The 19,329-nt window shown below is 40.0% G+C and overlaps 2 protein-coding genes across 8 annotated transcripts in view; one reads left to right on the top strand and one right to left on the bottom strand.

Annotated features, from left to right (window-relative positions):
- The window catches only part of LOC145939077 (uncharacterized), a 68,500-nt gene that overhangs the window by 3,558 nt on the left and 45,613 nt on the right, over positions 1 to 19,329 (bottom strand). The window lies entirely within an intron of this gene.
- LOC145939075 (growth factor receptor-bound protein 14) overlaps positions 1 to 19,329 on the top strand; it is a 245,366-nt gene that overhangs the window by 199,919 nt on the left and 26,118 nt on the right. For all 7 annotated transcript variants that reach the window (XM_083043144.1, XM_083043150.1, XM_083043149.1 and 4 more), the window contains 2 exons: positions 5,448 to 5,675; positions 10,570 to 10,677. In XM_083043144.1, the coding sequence (XP_082899270.1) occupies positions 5,448 to 5,675; positions 10,570 to 10,677 (336 nt within the window). The remainder of the gene's footprint in view (positions 1 to 5,447; positions 5,676 to 10,569; positions 10,678 to 19,329) is intronic.

Raw genomic sequence — 19,329 nt, 5'->3', positions numbered from 1 at the left:
GATGAAGTCCGGTCGCGCGCTAGATTTTTGGCAAGCGTTACCACGAAAAAAAGTAAAAGGAAAAATAAAGGCATTATTTGAAGAAAGAATATATGGTATAAAATCATTATTAAAAGCTTTCTCTAATTTGTGAAAGATTTTAGAAGACATGGAAAAAGTGATTTTTCTATTATTATTGGTTATTACGGAGAGTATATTATATGATATAACTAGCGTTCGAGACCGCGTCGTGATTTTAACGATCGATGGGATAATACGAGATAGAGCGCAAAGACAAGGATCCTACGCGGAAGTCATTTCGTACGTGGGTCGAGAGAAGTCTAGTGTCTTCCCTGTTCTTCTTACCTCTTCTTTTCTTTCATGGGTCACTCCTTTTTCTCGACAGCAGTAGTCGGCTGTTGTCTCTCTGGCTCGCCTTTCACGGATGCTTACCGTTATACGCTCTCGCATTATTATCGTAATCATAGCGCAGTCCGACGCCCCAGGAGCATGGCCTATATTTTCTCTCAATGTATAATCAATGATTCTTATTATTTTCTTTCTTCCCCCTTCTCTTTACCGCTGTGAATGATCTGTGCCTCTCGTAATTTAAATCCTTTTTGCGCCTTACATTATTTAAAATTTAAATGATTTTTATTAATATTTATTTTACTTATTAAGTGGAATAACACAGTTTATTTAATAAAGATACATATATTATTTGATAAGAGAGCGAGAGAGAGAGATTTTAGCAATGTATGTTTTTTTATCTTATTTGAGACTCATAATTGCATCACAGATATATATAATGAAATGCGAACTTGCGAGTTTACGCTTTCCTGAGTCTTGCAAATTTGTGTTAAATGTAATTATTATAAATTTAAGTAAAATGGGCATAATAAATAAACTGAAGAAACTCGGGAGAAAGCCTTTCCGTGCGACTTTCAATGCGTTTGTTGCACGCAAGTCTCTTGCATCCCTCCACCTTCTGCGTCTTCTTAGTCTTTCCGCATTTGTCTTTCTTCACTGACTTGCAGCACGGCGGGTCTCTCTCCGCCGCCTTCGAAGGAAGAAAAACCTGACCTATCGTACACTAGCCTCCTCTCTCTATTTCCTCCGATCTCTAACACCGGTCTAACGCCGCCCTGGAGTCAATCCTTTCACTGCCACGCGAGCGGCAACTTAACGATGTCATTTCGGGCCAATGACCGCCGATATGCGGTTCGGGCTTTGGCTCGAACGTGACTCGTTGGAACGAATGTAACAGAGAATGCGCTTACAATTGCAAAATTCTAAAAATATCATACACTTATGCTTATAATAAGACTCGAAGTCGACCGTGAAATATCCTCGAACGAAGGAATCGCAAAAACGATGATGACACCGGTGAAAAGGACAGAAACGACGGCGGGATTAAATTTATTGACAATTGCGCGAGTGCTTCCTGAGCGTATATGTATGTGTGTGTGTCACTTTCTTTTTATTTCTCTTTAATCGAAAATGTGCTTCTGAAATTATGTGTAAACCGGTTTCGTTTCTGAAGCCGGTGTATATGTAGACGGAAACGTCAATAACTCCGCCAGCAATCTCTCCCGCGAAAAAAATGCGCGACGAGCACAGAAACAGGATTCGCGAAGTTATTACGAATCTCTCGCACTTGAGAGTATTCAATCTCTATATTTATCGTCATACCGTTGTGCATTTTTTTCGCTGTGGTGAGATATCGTTCTTATCAAGAAAGAGCTTGACCTAGGTCATTTCAGACTTTTTTTTCTCCCTGCCTCCGTTTTGAATTTTTGATATAATGTCTCTCCCTCGCATATAGTTCTCATCAATTTTAACAGCCAATATTGAACTTTGTAAAAAATGTTTTGACAACTTACAAAGATTGAATAATACTATTATATTTAATAAATGGACTTTTTTTTTTGATGGGTATAATTTAAAAGAAATTAAAAAAGACTTAAAAATATATGAATTTTTATAATTTTATCATATATGAAAAGTGATTTTATTATTACTTTTATTATTATTATATTGATGATAAAAATAATCGAAAAAGTTGTGAAACTTATAGCAAAACATATATATATTAATTATCTTAAATCACATTGTTAAAATTCGAACTGCTGAAATAACATGATGACAACTGTTGTATTATCTTTTTACCTTCGAATAGAAATATCGAAACAAGTTTTGGAAGATTAATACAGCGGTTAAATCGACTTGAAACATGCAGATCGTAATGCGTTTGCCAATTTCGCAATCGAATACATCTAGTTGCAACTCTGAATGATGCAATTCGCTGCATTCAAAGTTACGATAGCTTCATAATAAATACCTATTCACGAAAAAATAATATTCATGTTCTAAACACAGCATAATTACAGTCATACCGTTATAAATATAGTTTAATTATTAAAGTTGACGAAATTTTCGTTTTTCACAATCATACGTTCATGTGATGTATATATATTCTTGGTAATTTTTAATCTTGCCTTCGACAAAGCTTTCAGAAATGTAGGTATTTTTGCAAATACAATTTTGGAATCTCTCATAATGAAAACATTTGATTACCGCAAAATTTCTCAGACGCATTTAAGATTTCTCATTATCGATTCGCGCATCACTTAATTTGTTAATTATGAGGTAAAAGCATCTCTCCTTGGATGGAAAAATGAAATATTAATATCAGTATGATTTGTTAAAGTATAGATATATCTTGCTGAATTCAAAGGAATCAATAATTAAGAAAAACACACAAATTATTATATTAATCATAAAAATGGCTGTGCGCGCTATAAGAAATAATTTTAATCTTAATTATAACTTCTTCTCTCCGTTAAAACACATTTTATGATAGCGTAACTGAAACGGGACTTAAATAACGGGCTCTAGATTCTTTTCACCTTAGAGGCCCCCCTTAATCCTCTTTCATCTGACATTAATTCGTTCGTATTTTGACGCGTATTTTTATCTGCTGCATATGTAGAAACACAATCTTTGCGTGATATCACATCGTGATCAATCACGGACGGTGACACGGGCACGCTCTGACATGCATATGACAACGGCAGCTACACGTGTCAGAATCACCGGTCCGCTTTGCCAAAAGCCTGCGGAGCGAAAAGAAGAGCTGCGTCGGCATAAATCTCGCATGAGCAATTTACTCGGAAGAATATAAAGAGACATCGCTCAGGAGACATCGCGTCGGGTTTCCCAGATCCCGATATACGTCCTCTTCCCTTTTTATTTCCGTCCATCTTTATTTTTATTTTCGTATCTTGACATTCGTTATGCGTAACGAATATAAATGTTACATGTACGTAACTAATGTAACATATCGTACATGCATTGTTGTTTCTTGAAAATCGTGCGATCGTTCTCTTCCCTTTTTTCATGATTCTTCCCATTCGCTTTCGTTCGTAATTCTATGGTTAGCCGGATAATAGTTACGTAACCGTCAACGCAGCCCCGCGCTCTTCCGCGCGCGGTGCAGAGTGCAAACCAGCTAATCGTCAAATATTTGCTGAGCTGTATTGCAACGTTCCCGCCGCTATCTCGCTCCGCGCCTCTTACACACGCTCATCCCGCCTCTTGTCTTATCCGTCTGTTTGTGCACGCGTGACGAATGCTTGCGCAGCAGCAGCGGAACGATATCGTCATCGTACGCTCAAGCACGACGACCACGGCCAACAGAATTTTCTCGAGGAGTCCCTGACCAACCGTACTATCACCCACCCACCCACCCTCTGGACGGTAGACAAGAACGGTGGCACAAGTGCTCGAGAGAAATGTGCTTTCGAAAAAACATGTGTCGGACAGGACATTTTTTTTACGACAAACAAAAAATTAAGTAAATAATATACATAACTGTGTTATTGTTATTATGATTTACTCTGAGATTTTAATTATTATACACATATTAAAAGATATATATGATTGCCTACATAATACATTAGCATATCTGCAGCGGCATAATTTTATTAAATAATTTCAACTATATTCAGTTAATAATTCTTTTAGTTTCCCATAAAAAGATTACCATTTTATCGGCTATTCTGTGACACGGAGCATTTAGATAAAAACATTCAATACTTGTGCATATATACACATAATGTGTCGTTATTAATAGAAGATATACGCGACATGATAGAAAACGAGGTTTACGCTTCGGTTTTTGAAAATCGACAAGTCGTCGGTTCACGGTTGGCCGCTTATCGTACAGGTGCCGATAAGCGGATAAAGGTCAGAGAGTAGAACGATGTGGACGGGCACCTCTCGCGATAGGAGAGTAACACGTCGAGTTAAATATAAAAGCGCTGTGTGTGACACCGGCTGCGCGTGAAATTGTTTAGACGCCGACGTGTACGCATCTCTCGTTATTCACGCTGTTTCTCTGTTGGGCGTTGATAATTTTATATTTAATGACCGAAGTCCGTGCAATGCACGGCTCAAAGTAACGCACGTAGGAGAGATGCGGTATTGTATCGAAAAGAATTGTTATTAATAAATTATCGTTAAAAAAAGAAACGACAGATATTTATAAAAACGTGGCTATTATTTTTGATCCTGGTAGCCTTTTTCTAGACATCGAATATTGGATTATATTCCAGAGATTTAAACGAGAGTAATATTAGCTCTCGATTTATGAAATGTCGCGGGAGAAAGAGGGAGAGAGGAAAGACACACTTTTCGCGCGAAACACTTCTCTCGATGTGTTTCGTTTTAAGAGAGTACTAAACGCACTCAACGCCTATGAATATTTACTGCCGGGAATCACTCGACAAACGCGACCTTCCCGCCCTTCTCCGTTGCAGGCAAATAATGGCGACTCCACGATAAGAGCTGTAAAATCGTGGCGTTTCCTGCAAAGCGCGCGATGTGCGCCGCGCCGTAAAAATCATCCCGGCGTATAATAAATTGCTTTAGCGATTCCCGGCGACGTGGCGTAAGAAAGTTTCCTGCTGAATCCGGCGAGAGGGGGAGAGAGAGAGAGAGTGAGAGAGTGAGAGACTCGACAGGACGACGAGAAGTCCACTGGAAAATATCCCGCTACTACTGTTTTTCGTGCGCGCACACGGCGACTCGTATATACGCCTATACTACTACTTTGCTCGAGATGCTCCCGCGAGAATATCAATCGCGGTTGGTCATCGGCTCATCCTCATCGTGAGCACGTACTCGCCGGACGTACCGGCCAATTATCACACCGATGCGACGACGGTCGTTATAATCATCGAGAACAAATAACCGAGGCGATTGTTGCAAAGCCGCTCCCCATTGGCCGTTCAATACGTTGAAAATATAACTGTCGCTCCCCTGAACCAGCAAACTTTCGGGAATATTAAATCATCGAAAATCTTTCTTGTTTTACAGGAAGAGACATATAATAATTTTCTGCAAAGATAAAGGTTTCTCTCTCTAGGCGGAGTTTTTAACGATACGTCATCGTTTTTTCGTTGCAGGACAGCGAACATCTAATCACGGTCGCGCACTTGTCAGACTACAACGTCTACAGGATACCGAACGCCAAGCGAGTTTTCGGTGCACCCTTCGAGTGGGGCGTCTGCTTGAGGCCGAACAGCAACGCCGAGGCTGAGGACACGGAGGCTGGGGAGCCCGGGATCAAGGTCATTGCTTTCGAAAACGAAAAATCGCGCGCCTGCTGGCTCACAGCCATGAGACTCGCTAAGGTAAGTGACACGATTCCTCATTCTCGTCTCGTCGAATCGACGTGTTTCACTCGAATATAATACGATTTAGCGATTCGAGTGCATCGCAGCTTGGAGTATTCGAACCTTTAAATGCCACTTTGTTACATGAAACATTCTCTTGAAAATTAAAGATCAACGATATGTCGAGGGAATGACAATCTCACACAAACATGTAGATGTAATAAATAAGTGTTTTAATTTAAAAACGAAGAGCAAGCCAATATTAATCGGAGAAACGAGTATTTAAATGCAAAGATAATCGCGCTTACATACAATATCGCTAGGACACTCGGTTTCTCAGCCGATTCTGCGTCCGATCGACTCGACTCTCTTCCACCACAATGTGATCATCCCTCTGCGGACGAGCCGTGGGTATTATTAGCTCCGCGATGGAGAGCCGGGTATAATGAGCCTTATTTTCTTTCCTTTTCTCCTTCTTTCTCCGCCCGCCGACTCGAATGTCGAAACTCCTTCGTGAAGCTCAAAGAAGTTGCGTGACTCGCGCGTCGTTCGTGTTTAACGGAGAGAGAAAAAGAAACACTTCATTCCGTCGACGTGTGTACATATTATACGCCACACAGGCTTGGCACGTTTCGCATGGCGAAATTTTTTTCTTGTCTTTTTTTTTAAGAGTAGCCATGCCACTGACACCGTACACTTTTCTTTCTTGGATTTTTTTTTGACGAGGATCGGGCTCGTGAGACACCGGGGCTCTCGTTTCCCATCGTCGTCGATAATATCGGTTTATTCTCGAGCGCAGACAGCCTTTGTCGTCTCTCTCTTTCTCTCCTGTCTATTTCTCTCTCTTCTTCTCTATTCTCTTCTCTCTCAATCGAGCCAAGTGCTCGCCGATGGAAGAGTAACTCGTGGTTAGTAACGGGTTTTCGCTGGCAACGCGCGATCGGGAGTTACGCCGATGAGAGAGAAAGAGAGAGGCACCAGACTACGGTTGCCTATTCTACATTACGCTACTCTTTGGAGGCCTATTCTTCCTCGAGCTCAAGTGCCTGCTCAGACTGTCTTTCAAATCCGGCCGGTCTTCAGGAAGTGCGCGGCATCATCATCGCTCTATCGTTCTCCCGGAATAATAATCGTCCTCGCAAAGTAAATTAAGAATAAAAAAAAAGTAACATCTATAGGTTTATATATCGTAAAGAATTAATAATGTCACGATAATTATTTATACTGCACATTTAGTTTTTAAATTAATTAATCGATCTCTCTTAACACAAACAATCTCAATAATCTTATTAGATTTACATCGCGCTATCTCGCTATATGACAAGGGTTTCTTTCATCATTATAACTTGCTTCCATTCCGAGTAACACTCGTCGGGACGGGATAGCAATCTAATCTGCCGCGGGACGTAATTTGGGGAGCCCTTGCACCGGAGGATCGCGAGCCAATCTCCCCCGATGCATCCTCGAGGGTCTCCAGAGCCATACGTCTATACTACCGTGTGGCCGCTGGCGAGCCAGGCAGACTTGCCTAGTGTTTATCGGCCTCGTTGGCCGTCCATGTCTGTCTACGTCTCCTGCGGTCTATCTCGCTCCGGATTTACTATGCGCGTGCTCTCTTCCTCTCTCCTCTGCCTTTTATCCGAAGGGAAAAGGACGAGACGACGACGCCGTCCTGGTCTCGGTAACTCTAGGTAGTACTTACGCGTGTCTCAGCGCGAGAGGCCTTTGTAACTCTCTCATCCGAGAAAAAGCTAGGAGTGTGATGAGATGCGGCGAACGAGAAACATTGTAGAAGACGGAAGGGAGAGAAAGATAGAGAGAGAATAAATGAGCGGGTACGAGACCCTCGGAGAAACCTGCAGGACTCGCTTTGATCGAGAAGACATTGACACTCCTGCTTATCCCCTTTGTACTCCCTTGGTTTCTCTACCGTCGTCGTCCATCTTTCCCCTTCGTTCCTTTTCCTTCGTCGCATTTCAATCTTCCCGATTCACCTCAATGAAAATCTTCGCTTCACCTCAATGAAAATCTATGAGGTCTAAGTTTAGCATGCGTAAAGCCGTCTTTGTTGATTCGCGAGGGTCGGAATCCTGGACGAAAGATAGCTTTTTTTAACATTCTTTGTATAAAAATTGAAGAAATATTAGAATCTATTATCTGTAATCAAATTTGTCGCATGAGTAAATGTCGAAATAAAAACGAAGATTAACATGTCTCTCTATTAATGTACGATGAAAGTAATAATAACATGTTTCTCGTACGATCAATTTAAAATCGTTCTACTAATTTAAAATCAGATTTCCTGCGAGACGAGAAGATATCGAGGTTGCGAAGATTGTACCGTTATCGAGCATTAATAAAGCATTGTTGTTTGACAATACAATTCTCGGTTTCCGTCTGTCACGCATAAAATGATAATGAGAATGAGAAATGAGAAAGCGAATAGATTGCAAAGCGATGATAGTTTCAGATAAAGTTAAGCCGTAAATATCGAGTCGCTTTCTAGTCGATTGTACGTATCGAGTGAGCTTTATATCCTCGAGAGTTTTTTTTGCTATAGAAAGAAATAGCGATCCGAGAATTATAATCTGTCGCACATACATGCGCGCACGCATACACACACGCATACACACACACACACGCACGAGAAAGATTGTGCTAACTTGCAGTGTCATTCAATTATAAGGGAAATACGTTTGCTTTTGGCTCACGGAGATGTAATCTTACGCGATATCGAAGGGTTCGACGTGGCATTATCCTTCGTTTACTTAGAGACTCAGCGTAGTACCTCGTTATCGCTTTCCGTTATCCTATCGCTGATTAGTGTTAGCATACATTCGCGCTTTACCGCTTTCCACGTTGGCGGGTTTTCCGTCTACATTTGCGAATAATTGAATTACGTAATTATCTCTCCAAATGCGCGCTCTTGCTCCCCGGCTCTAGGGCCGTCTTCAATTAGTCGCTGCCGCCCTTCTTCCACCTCGTTCTTTGCCGAAACGCGGAAACGGCGAATTCGGACTTGGTTTAATTTATCTTGCTCCTCGTGCGCGAGGCGTCGAGCGAGATGTGCGACTGACGTAAGTGAAATTGACAGCGCAAACGGATATGTGGTGTACGGATTTAAAAAATTTTAATATTAAAATTTTAGCATCGCGAGACAGAGAAATGAGTATTATTTTCGTAAATTTTTATTAAATTAATCTCGTATTAAAATTTTTTTTAAATTAAATTGATAAAATTATTATCGAATGCGGAATAATTGAGGAAAAGTATGCATTATATAAACGTAATAAAATGTAGAATCTCCAACATGCGGAACGGAGAGTCTATTTTTGCTGTTGTCAGGCGAGCCTTCGGCGATTGCAAAGCTCACCGGCATAATTTTCGTACCGCGAGATGCAAGCTACACAGCCCGCATTGGTATATTAACAATCCGTGTGTACGTATGGGTTGCTCGTGCACGTCAAACTTGCGTGTATGAGTGGGTGCGTGCGTGTACGTGAGCAGTCATTCGAGCGTAGATGTGCCCGGCTGTCTTGTGGGTCGATACGATGGCTATACCACTACTGCCGGGTCCATGGTTATGCACACGTTCACGTGGCACCGTCTGCTCCTCTCGTCTTGTCTCGTCTCTCGTCTCGTCTCGTCTCGTCTCGTCTCGTCCCTCACATTCACATCTATTTCATCGTGAATTGCAACCTGCGCGAATACCAACGTGTACGTCAAAGTACATGTTAGCTTTCAAAAATTTTTTAATTTTTTTTCTGGTAAAGTTTTTTAGAAGTTTGATGGATTTTTCATTTAAAACAACTGGCTGGTATTTTTCTGATATCAAGTATTGTAATAAATAAAACTCTCTTTCTTCTTAATATAAAGCTATAAATATAGAGCTGTTTTTGTCTTTTTTACTTTTACTGAATTTAGGAGAAAGAGCAATTTTGCGAATGGACGAGATTTATAGGAGTTCCGAATTGAACAAGGAAGTAAACTCTGTTCATAAGACACATTTGCTGCAAATGACTGTGCTGCAAATGACCTCGACATGTCGGCGAGATCAGAAACTTGGAAGAGCTTGCAGGAATAATCTTTGATTCAACTACGAAACTATTCTCTCCAAGTATATAGATACTTCTCGATGAAATAGATTGTTTCGATTGAATATTTTCCTTGCATTTGTAAGCCGCTTGTGACGAATGGGATTATAGTTTGTTCAAGTTGAAAATTGATTATCTAATCTGGTTGAAAAAGTTAAGTACACGTATATAGTCACCAAGATATTATTATTTCTATTTCAATATAATTCGAATCACATGTTACGTTTGTAGGCATCATATGTATGAGTAACGAGAAATAATATATAATTATTTTTAATGAAAATCATGTTATATAATATTTAAGCTAACTTTTCTTTTACGTATCTTCTACATCTTTGCTTACTCTATTTTTCCTGAAATATTACAATTACATTCAGAGCTTTACGTATCAAAAAGTCAAGAAGGAAGGTAGTATAATAGTCGAAAAAAATGAACCTGAGGAATACTTTCGAATTTTCTGGCTGCACGGCAACGTTGAACTTATCTAGGCGAGTGCGATACCTCGGCAGGCGATGTATCGATCGCGGAGGTCAGCCTCGTACAGCTGGGCAACACGCGCGAATCGACTGACCGGTCGACCGGCCCGGTATTACGGCGACAAAGGAACGCGTGTATAATTATGTAAATCGCGGGATGCAGTTTATTTATCTTTTTCCTCTGCCGTGGGCTTTATCAGCCTAGAATGTATTGCGATGCGCCCGAAGCGTAGAATCAATTTATGCGGCGCGCGCGTGCGTGCATTTGTTCGTCGCGTGCGTGCATCTCGTCAATTGTAGTGCGCGCGTTAATGGTGCTCGCTCTGCTTTGCATTGTTCCAGTACGGCAAACAGCTCCGAGAGAATTACCGAGCCTTCAAGAACAAGCAGTGCGAGCAGAACGGCAGTGGCAGCCCCAAAGAACAGTACAGCAGCTACAATGTCTCCAATGTAAGTTCTATATGTATATGATTTCGAGCGCTGAGAGATGCAAGGACCTAAGCCATGAATAACGAATTTTGGAGAAGAGCGAAAAGAAAATTTTAAAAATTAAAAGATTCAAATGAATAATTTATTTACTCAGTTTTTTTTTTTTTTTTTTTTTTTTTCAAGTACGGCTCAAGTCTTTGTATCGTTCTTAGCACTTTAATTAATACGTAATAATTGCGGAACTAAATTCGCAAAAAGAAATAACAGAGCGCGTAAGAAAAAGTGCATGTTAGTAGATAATTTTAGGACGTAAGTAAAATAAGTAAAATACTTATACGAGACTGTGTGTCTCGTGGCGAGAATTATTTCTACGTCGCGCGCGATGTATTTTCGATGGGCCACTCTCTCGGCCTCGGATATGCTCGAAAGGTAAATTTCGCTTTAGACGTGGTAAATGGAATGGAAGAGGCGATTACGTTGAAATTACCTCGAGTGACAGTAATTTGCCGGGTCACGCCACGTTCGATTATTGCCTTCAGTCATCCCTTTTCCCTGCACGAGCCGTCGTCTCTCGTCGAACTTTCATAGCGTCTACGGGATCTTGATTAACTCGCGCAATTCCGACCTTTTCAACGTCTTCTTTCGATTAACACCTTCTTGCCTTTCTTTATTTTCTCTCTTATTCGATTCTTAATTGTTTTCATTATCACATTACTACACATTCATTATATTACCTATTAATTATACATACATACGTACATATATATACGTATATATATATGCTTGTGAAGAAATAATTTCGACAAAGAATTATACATATTTGTATATTTAATTATAATTATATACATATGTGTATAATTCCTTAGCGAAATTATCCCCTTTTACAAGCGAAATAAATAGATCCATTTAATAATTTATATTAATATTCCGATAAATATCGCTCGCAAACAAATTGCATTATTGTTCTCCACGACCGCGTGCGATTCTCTAATTGACATACTGAAATATAAGGAAATTCATTGCTAATGAATGAACGAAGAGTAGAACACGAGAACACCGGCCAGAGCATAACGATGTGGCGCGCTCGCTGACGATGCTGTTAGCGGCTAAATAATTATAGCAAATAGCTCGTTAGCTATTGATCTTTAATGCGAAATTCCGCGCGAAATATGCGGGAATTGCTGAGCCACTCCCGGTCGAGATTCTACTTCGCTTGTGTGCGTTCGTTACTTCGAGTGCACAGGCGCATAGTTATCTCTTGCCATCTCTCATACGTCCTATTTATACAATGGTTAAACTATGGCAACGCAAATCACCGCAATTGCCGCGACTAACAGATATCATATATCGTCGATTTTATCATCGCCGCGATAATAAATTCGCCGAGCCGCAATTGATTCTCTCACATATGCGATTCCTCGCTAAAGAGAAAAAAAACCACGCAAATTAATTTTTCATAAAAGATTATCAGCTAATTGAGTCGTCGGTTATTATGTTTTGTTTGATTCGTTAACTATTACGGCAATTAAGTTATTATCTATATAAAATCTGTTATGAGAAATAATTATTAGAAATTGCAGGAAATACGAAATAAGACTATTTAGAAATAATGGAATTTAATAAGTGTGAATTTACAGTTATCTCACAATCAATTGTGAATAGAGATGGTTTTGATGAAGAATTTTCAGACATATTGTTGTCATATTATATAAATTTTGAGACACCTTAAACAACTTAATTTAAATAAATAAATAATATTGACTTTTAGCGTGTCGGTTAAAATTATCTTGAAAATTAATGAAACGTAATGTAAACCGACAATAATAAAACAGATATGTGAGAATCGATTAAAACATAAAAAGAGACTTTACGGAAGGGGTATTTTTCTCTTTATAATTGCGTTTATGAATAATTTTTGTGTATCTCTCGTTCGACGAAAATTAATAAAAGCTTAGCAGCCATCCATTATCGGACACATTATCATTAATTATCGAATATCTGTTATTCACGACATATATTTTGACTGATATAATATATAAGTATCTCAACATACAAATAGTAGAAACTTTGAGGGAAATCGTTAAACGAAATTAAAAGCGAAGATGTTAAAGGAACACTGACATATCTTTTTTACGAGACGCGATCTGGAAAGCAAATTTTCCCCGAGAAGTACCGTCATAACTTACGTAAAGAATGCCAAGAAGGATCCATCCCCATCGAATCTTACTGACCTCATTGTCGTGCCGTCCCCGACCTCGTCGAGATATAGGCTCTCTCTCTCTTTCTTTCTCCCTTTACGATATTCTTCGCGTCCTCCTACGCGCTAAGACGTCTCGCCCGGTAGGAAATTTCATCCTCGTATCGCACAGCTGATTCCAAGGTCGTGCCAGCCAGTTAGAGGGACGACAACCCCTCGTCGGTGTGTACTCTCGAAGCTAGACACGTACCGGTCTACCACCCCCCTCGTTCACCCTTTCATCGACTGACTTATTTTCTCTTCCATCTCTTTTTTTTTTTTTCTCGTCGGAGAGATAAAGATGCAGCTTCTTCTCGTTATAATTTCCGTAGCCGGCGTTTCTCGGGGAAATATTTTTTATTTTATCACTTTATCGTTAAACCGCGAGAATTGCATCATCCAGAATTGCATGAATAATAAAAGTGATTCGAGATAAACTCTATCAGTTATTAAAATATACGTTTTCTTAGACTTTGTGATACGTAAAGAGAAAAAAAGATAATGTTATATTAAAGATGAAGTTATGAAATTTTCATAAGAAGATATACAATTCTCTGCAAGTGCATATTTTTAAAGTGTGTAATTATTAAATATTTATTTTTTACATTTTTATTTTTCTTGTATAAACTGAGATACTGTTTTTGAGTTATATAATCCGCTTTCAACATTTTTCATGAATATTGATTTTCATGAATATTGATTTTTTATATATACGAATTTTTCTTTTTTCTGCACACAATATCGGCAACTTATCGAAATATTTTAATCTTGCGTAATTGTAGAACGTACTTTTTGACTATATTTCTTTTTTTGTAGAACGTGTAACAGTTACAATAATATCCGCCAAACCTCCACGAGGAAAGAAATATTGATTAGGCGAAGCGGGTGTTAGATATATATTGTCGAGTCGTTTCGAAGAACTGGTTTTGAAGTAGCGATCTTAACAAGCTTCCGGTAATAAATTATCGTTCGTACCGGTTATAAATTACCTTACCCGAAGTAGCACGGAGGATGACAATTAAAGCCTAGTATGGAAAATAACTGGTATTACGCGCTTAATGCGCGAAAGTGCAATGAAAAAGATAGTTGGTTTACAAAATAAACGTAATTGATAGGGGCGGTCTGACATGTTTTAACGACAGTCTCGAGTAATAACATAAATTACGTTGTTTATAAAGATATTTAGATAATATTGAGAGATGATTGTAAACCGCAAGACAACTGATTTTTTTTTCTAGTATCAAGTAATTAACAATATTTGAGAATCTTTTTATAATTATACGGTTCCGATGTTTTAATGAAGATACCGAAAAAAGGAAATGGAGATTGAGGGAGGGTCTAAAAATAATCATCACGAGAAAAACAGACGACAAGGGAAGTGCACGTGGTGGAGAAGCGAAGATGAAACTTGGAACGATCTTCTTCGAAGTCTCGTGCATTGTACATTTTAGCGAAGGGGTTGCACGGAAGAGAGCGCGAACGTGTCTTGCACTTCGTTTCGGTTGAAAGCTTCAATCATGGATATCGCGTTTGTTCGTGTCCCGGCTTTTATCTTTATTCGTAGGGAAACAAAAGTGCGCCTCGCGTCGTGTCGAACCGACAGGGCAAACTTCGCATTTTCCGTCTCCCGCACTGTTTCTATTCTTCACGTTTCACGTAATTGCACATTCAAATTGATAGATTGAAACTCGGGAGTAAAGTTTCGTGCCAATGTAGCCGCACGCGGATTCAATCTCCTGAATTTGAAAAGATTTTATACTAGTGAAGGGTAAAATAGAAAAATATCTTAAACACGTGGCATTACATATTGACAAAAACTTGTGAAAAAATACGGATTATAGATATAAATATAATCTAAATTTGTAAAATAAACAACTTGCATATATATACATATATACTTGTGTATATATGTATTTAACGCTTGTATGTATATTTCGATCTGTTATATAAATTTTAAACATTATAGATTTTAACATCTGTGAATATAAATTACCGCGTTAAATCAATTTCTCAATAAGATTTTTTTTCAAAAGCTCATTCGCATAAATAAAATGAACACTTTATATTATTTTTGATTTGCAAACTTTTCTTTGTTATGAACTTTGATTTTAAACTTTGATTTTGGAATTGTTCAACAATACGACTCGACAATATCGATCATTCAGTCGTCTACCAATCTATTCGCCATCATTACGCCATCTCGTCCAGCCGACTACTTAACGAGTGTCCACGACGTTTAACAGATCGTTCGCGGTTGACGTGAAAGCGTAGTCACGCTCTGCTTTTAGTCAGACATTATATTTCCCTTAATGGTGCGATAGCCGACTTGGATACCGGAAATGTTGGAAGTATCTAACAACGACGTTCTTTTCCGTTTCTCCACTGCGGAAAGGCTCGGCATTGTTACACGGTCGATCCTCTCGTCGTTCATTTAAATTCAAGTGGGTTTTACTTTCTTGGAATTTCAATGCGAGCGTTAATTATTGAGATTTAACGCAAGAATTCAACAAATTGTAAAAAAAAAATAAAGCTTTCCTTCTAAGCTATCATTGATTGCTAAAGTCGTCGTGAACAGTACGTCATTAAAATTGAGCTGTGCGGATTCTTCACTACATCCATTATTAATGATTGTTACAATGATACGCATGCGCATATGTAGGTATTATGTACGAAGAGTTCTTTCTCTAAAATTTCAGAGTCTCGGTACAGTCACATGATGTTGCAAAAATTGTTACAATTGACTCCAGCCGACCGTAACGTTTTCAATCATCCGACGTCCCTACCGAATGCCTGTCGATCTTTTTCTCGATCATCAGTCATATGATTGTCTTCTTTTTTCTCGCCTTTTATCATTTTCATCCGTTGCCAGGTCGGGTATCAGACTTGAATAGGGAGGATTCCGTTCATTGGGGGTGGGAATGAAGGGGGTTGGGGGTGGAAAGGCCGGGAGTGCAGTACCTCGGTTACAGTCAGGGGTTTAAAAGTCGGGCAAAAAGCCCCGGCCGGCTGTTGCTACGCGCGAACTATCGACCAACCCGGCTTCTACCTATATATCCGCGAGAGAGAGAGAGAGAGAGAGAGCCCTCTTGGGGTATGGAGGAAGAGCTATAGATGGTACACGAGCGATGGTGCGCGCGCGCGCGAGCACTTCTCGGTGTACCCGGGTGGGTCTGGAGAATAACAGTGTGTGCGTGTGTGTGTGTGTGTGTGTATGCATGTCGGAGGGAAGGAGGGATTCGGAGAAAGACGAATGGAGAAAGAGGAAAAAAGGCACATCACCCAAATGCGCGAGACTGACGAGAAGCTCGACGCGAGGCTTTCTTGCGCTCGCTTCCTCGGCGCTCTCATATTTTAGCCGCCACCCTGAAACGCGCAAAACGCGCGCCGTATCGTTTCGTAGCCCCGCGCGCGATTACTTTATTCCGCGCCTTTATTCTTCCACTTTCATTATACTCTTTATTTCGAGAAGCTTTCTCGAAATATCCCCAAGTCGTCCGCGCCCAACGCACGTTTCTCGTACGCGTCTCTCACCATCTTATCTTCGTCGCTCCGCTTTTTTTCCCACCGCGACGTCGAGAGAGGAACGGCGCAACGAGTTTGCATACGGCGAATCGCGAAGCCGAGAAGGGACATTTGCGCGCTGCAAAATTGGATCGTAAAGGTAGACATAAACTCTTGGGTAGGTATTCCCCCGACGTCGTTCTCTCTTCCCTCTGCCTATCGCGCTGTGCCGCGCTTCGTCCCGAAATATGCGCCCGCCGAAAATAGTCACGATACACCGGTTATGAAACTTTCACGTACTCTCCTCCCTGCCTCTCGCCGCCGCCTCTCGAGTCCTTTTATTACAGTACGCGACTACGGCGTACGATGTTCCGTTAAAAGCATGGTTGTGTGCTCCGTTAAAAATTTATTTTCAATCGCTGATTTTCCGAAGCGTACGCCGGAGGGTCCCCCAGCTTTCACGCGTATCAACAATATTCTGATATTAAAAGAAATCAATGCAATTTTCATATCTTACCGTTTTCATATAAAATCAGATTTTTAAAAATACATTAAACAAAATTAAAGCTGAAGGATGTAACGAAAAGTAAGTTTAATTCGATCTATTTAAGAGATACAAATCTGTGAATCGTCGTCACGATATATCTTAATCGCGACGACCCAGAAACTCGAGGAGACGCGTATCTATTAGTTCGAAGGCTGGAGGCTAAGACTAATGAACGATCGAACTGACCCATTTTCCCGAAACTCGTCAGGAAATAAGACGACCACGGGATAAGACAGGCAAGGACAACAAGGAGCGCGAGGGAATTTCCGGGCGCGACGTTTTCCTTATCGGTCCTCTCTCGCGTCCCTCCCCGACTCTTCGCCAAGCTGTCGCATGGAAATTTTTAATTTAACTTTACGACTCCGCCGAGACACTGTGCCTCCGTTCTCTTTTCCCTTTGTCTTCCCCGTACTGCTTCATCTCTGTCTTGCATCATTGGATGCATCGCCGTAAGTGAAAAGGACGGGAACGTTTGAGGAGTCACACCACAAAGCAGCATAGCCGGAATGAAATGATTGCATAGTCGGCGAACAGTGACGTAATCAGAGTATGTAGGGTCTTATATTAAAGCTTACTTATTCCCGTATCTTTATTAATTAAGTTTTAAAATTAATAAGATTTTTTTTTACTATGAGTTTTAAAAGTAATAATACAATTCTCTTATTATAAAATGATATTAAATTAATTAGAAAGTCGAGAGAGAGAGGACTATATTACAAAAATCTCTAATTATAATTTTTACTAATAACAATAAAAATACAAAAATTTAAGAGTTATGTAGTTAATAAATAATATTAAAATTATACTAATTTGCTAATTTTATATTGGAGCAATAGAGAAATGGAGTAAAGCTATTTAGGGAAGGAAATTTCGTAGATAAACTCGCGATAGGAGCCGTAGCAGTGGAAAGAAGTTTTCTCCATATATAGATCTTTGACTTGCTCGCAAGAGAATGCACTAGCTAAATCGCCAGCGGGTATAAAGCCGGACGTTCCCGCGTTGCTTCCGTCGCACCATCTCCGCCGTCATTGTTATCGCTGCCCGTCGTCTGCTCTGATAACTCGTCGTCCCCAGACGAGGCGGATATACGCGGCGACCAGGTTACCCCGTAATCGAATGCACTCCCGGTTAAACGATCCGCTCGCAACGACGGTGATGAAACTGCACCCCATCTACTACCGCGATCGCGATTAACTGCGATCTTTGTCTAGAGAATGACTTTGACAGCGGGTGTCGTTTATATTCCAAGAGAGAAAGAGAGAGAGATTCTTATACGATTTTATTATTCTTCGAACCTCGCGTTTGTATAATTATTGGAAATTTAAATAAAATATAATTATTTAAATTTAAATAAATTGATAACGTATGTAGTAATTTATTATAATCCGTGTGTTTGTTAATTCGTCTATTACAGTCTCTAAAAAATTGCGCCGCTAATTAAAATGTGAAATCTTGTCAAATTTTATATAAACGTTAGCGTATGATTTTTAATAATAACATTTTTCATTTCTCTTCGAGAGAGAGAGAGAGATGATTGTGATTTCATATATGTATATGACCAGCGAGTATATATTTAGAAATGGTGCACTTACGACATGAATATCTTCCTCGTCAGAGTATCGTCCAAAAACGAAACACGAGTTTTTCTTACCCCGGTCTCTTTTCTTTCGTACCTCAGACGAGTTGCCTCGCCGTCTTTATGACCCTTCTCAATGGTAATACGTGGTCGCTTAAAGCTCGTGCAAGTGCTACGGTCGGTGCTTTTCGAAAAGTGCGCGACCAGCAGTAAAAAAAGTTCGCCGGCAGCTTTATTCGTGGCTCAAGCGAACGAGAGAGAAAAGGACGGGGCCACACGGGGTATAAATTAAAACGCTGGTCGTCCGCGGCCAAAGAGAGGAAGCGAGTGCGGTGGAGGGAGGGAAGACGACCGAGGGAAAAATATCCCTCTTCCGTTCGCTCGTCTAACATTTATGTCGCGACAAACTCTGAAAATACCGCTGATCGAGCTGGTCGACGTCGCGCGTTCCCTTAGCGTTAAAATTTGTTTAACTCTCGAAGAAAGAAACGGGGAGAGACGTTATAATGTCTTCAAAACAGTAACTTGCTTTGAGATCAAACAACATTTAACTGGCTAAGAAGTTTAAAGATTCGAGAAAATACGTATGCGAGAGAGATTCATCTTCTATTTTTTTTTTATTCTTCGAAAGAACTACGGTTTTCCGATTCTCTCATTCTCGGGGGGTAAAAGTTGTTACAGGCCGCTCTCCAATTTTTCTCTTGTAGGAATAATAAATGTTCTCTAGTGAATATATTTCTCAAAAATTTGTCGGTAATACGAAAATGCGGATGTCAACTTTCATCGGGAAAGACTTTGCGCTCGCACGCGCCA

The sequence above is a fragment of the Prenolepis imparis genome, unplaced genomic scaffold (assembly GCF_030444845.1).
Source record: "Prenolepis imparis isolate NDT839.2.m4 unplaced genomic scaffold, iyPreImpa1.0 SCAF_7, whole genome shotgun sequence".
Lineage (NCBI taxonomy): Eukaryota > Metazoa > Arthropoda > Insecta > Hymenoptera > Formicidae > Prenolepis > Prenolepis imparis.
This window is presented reverse-complemented; position numbering and strand designations above follow the sequence as displayed.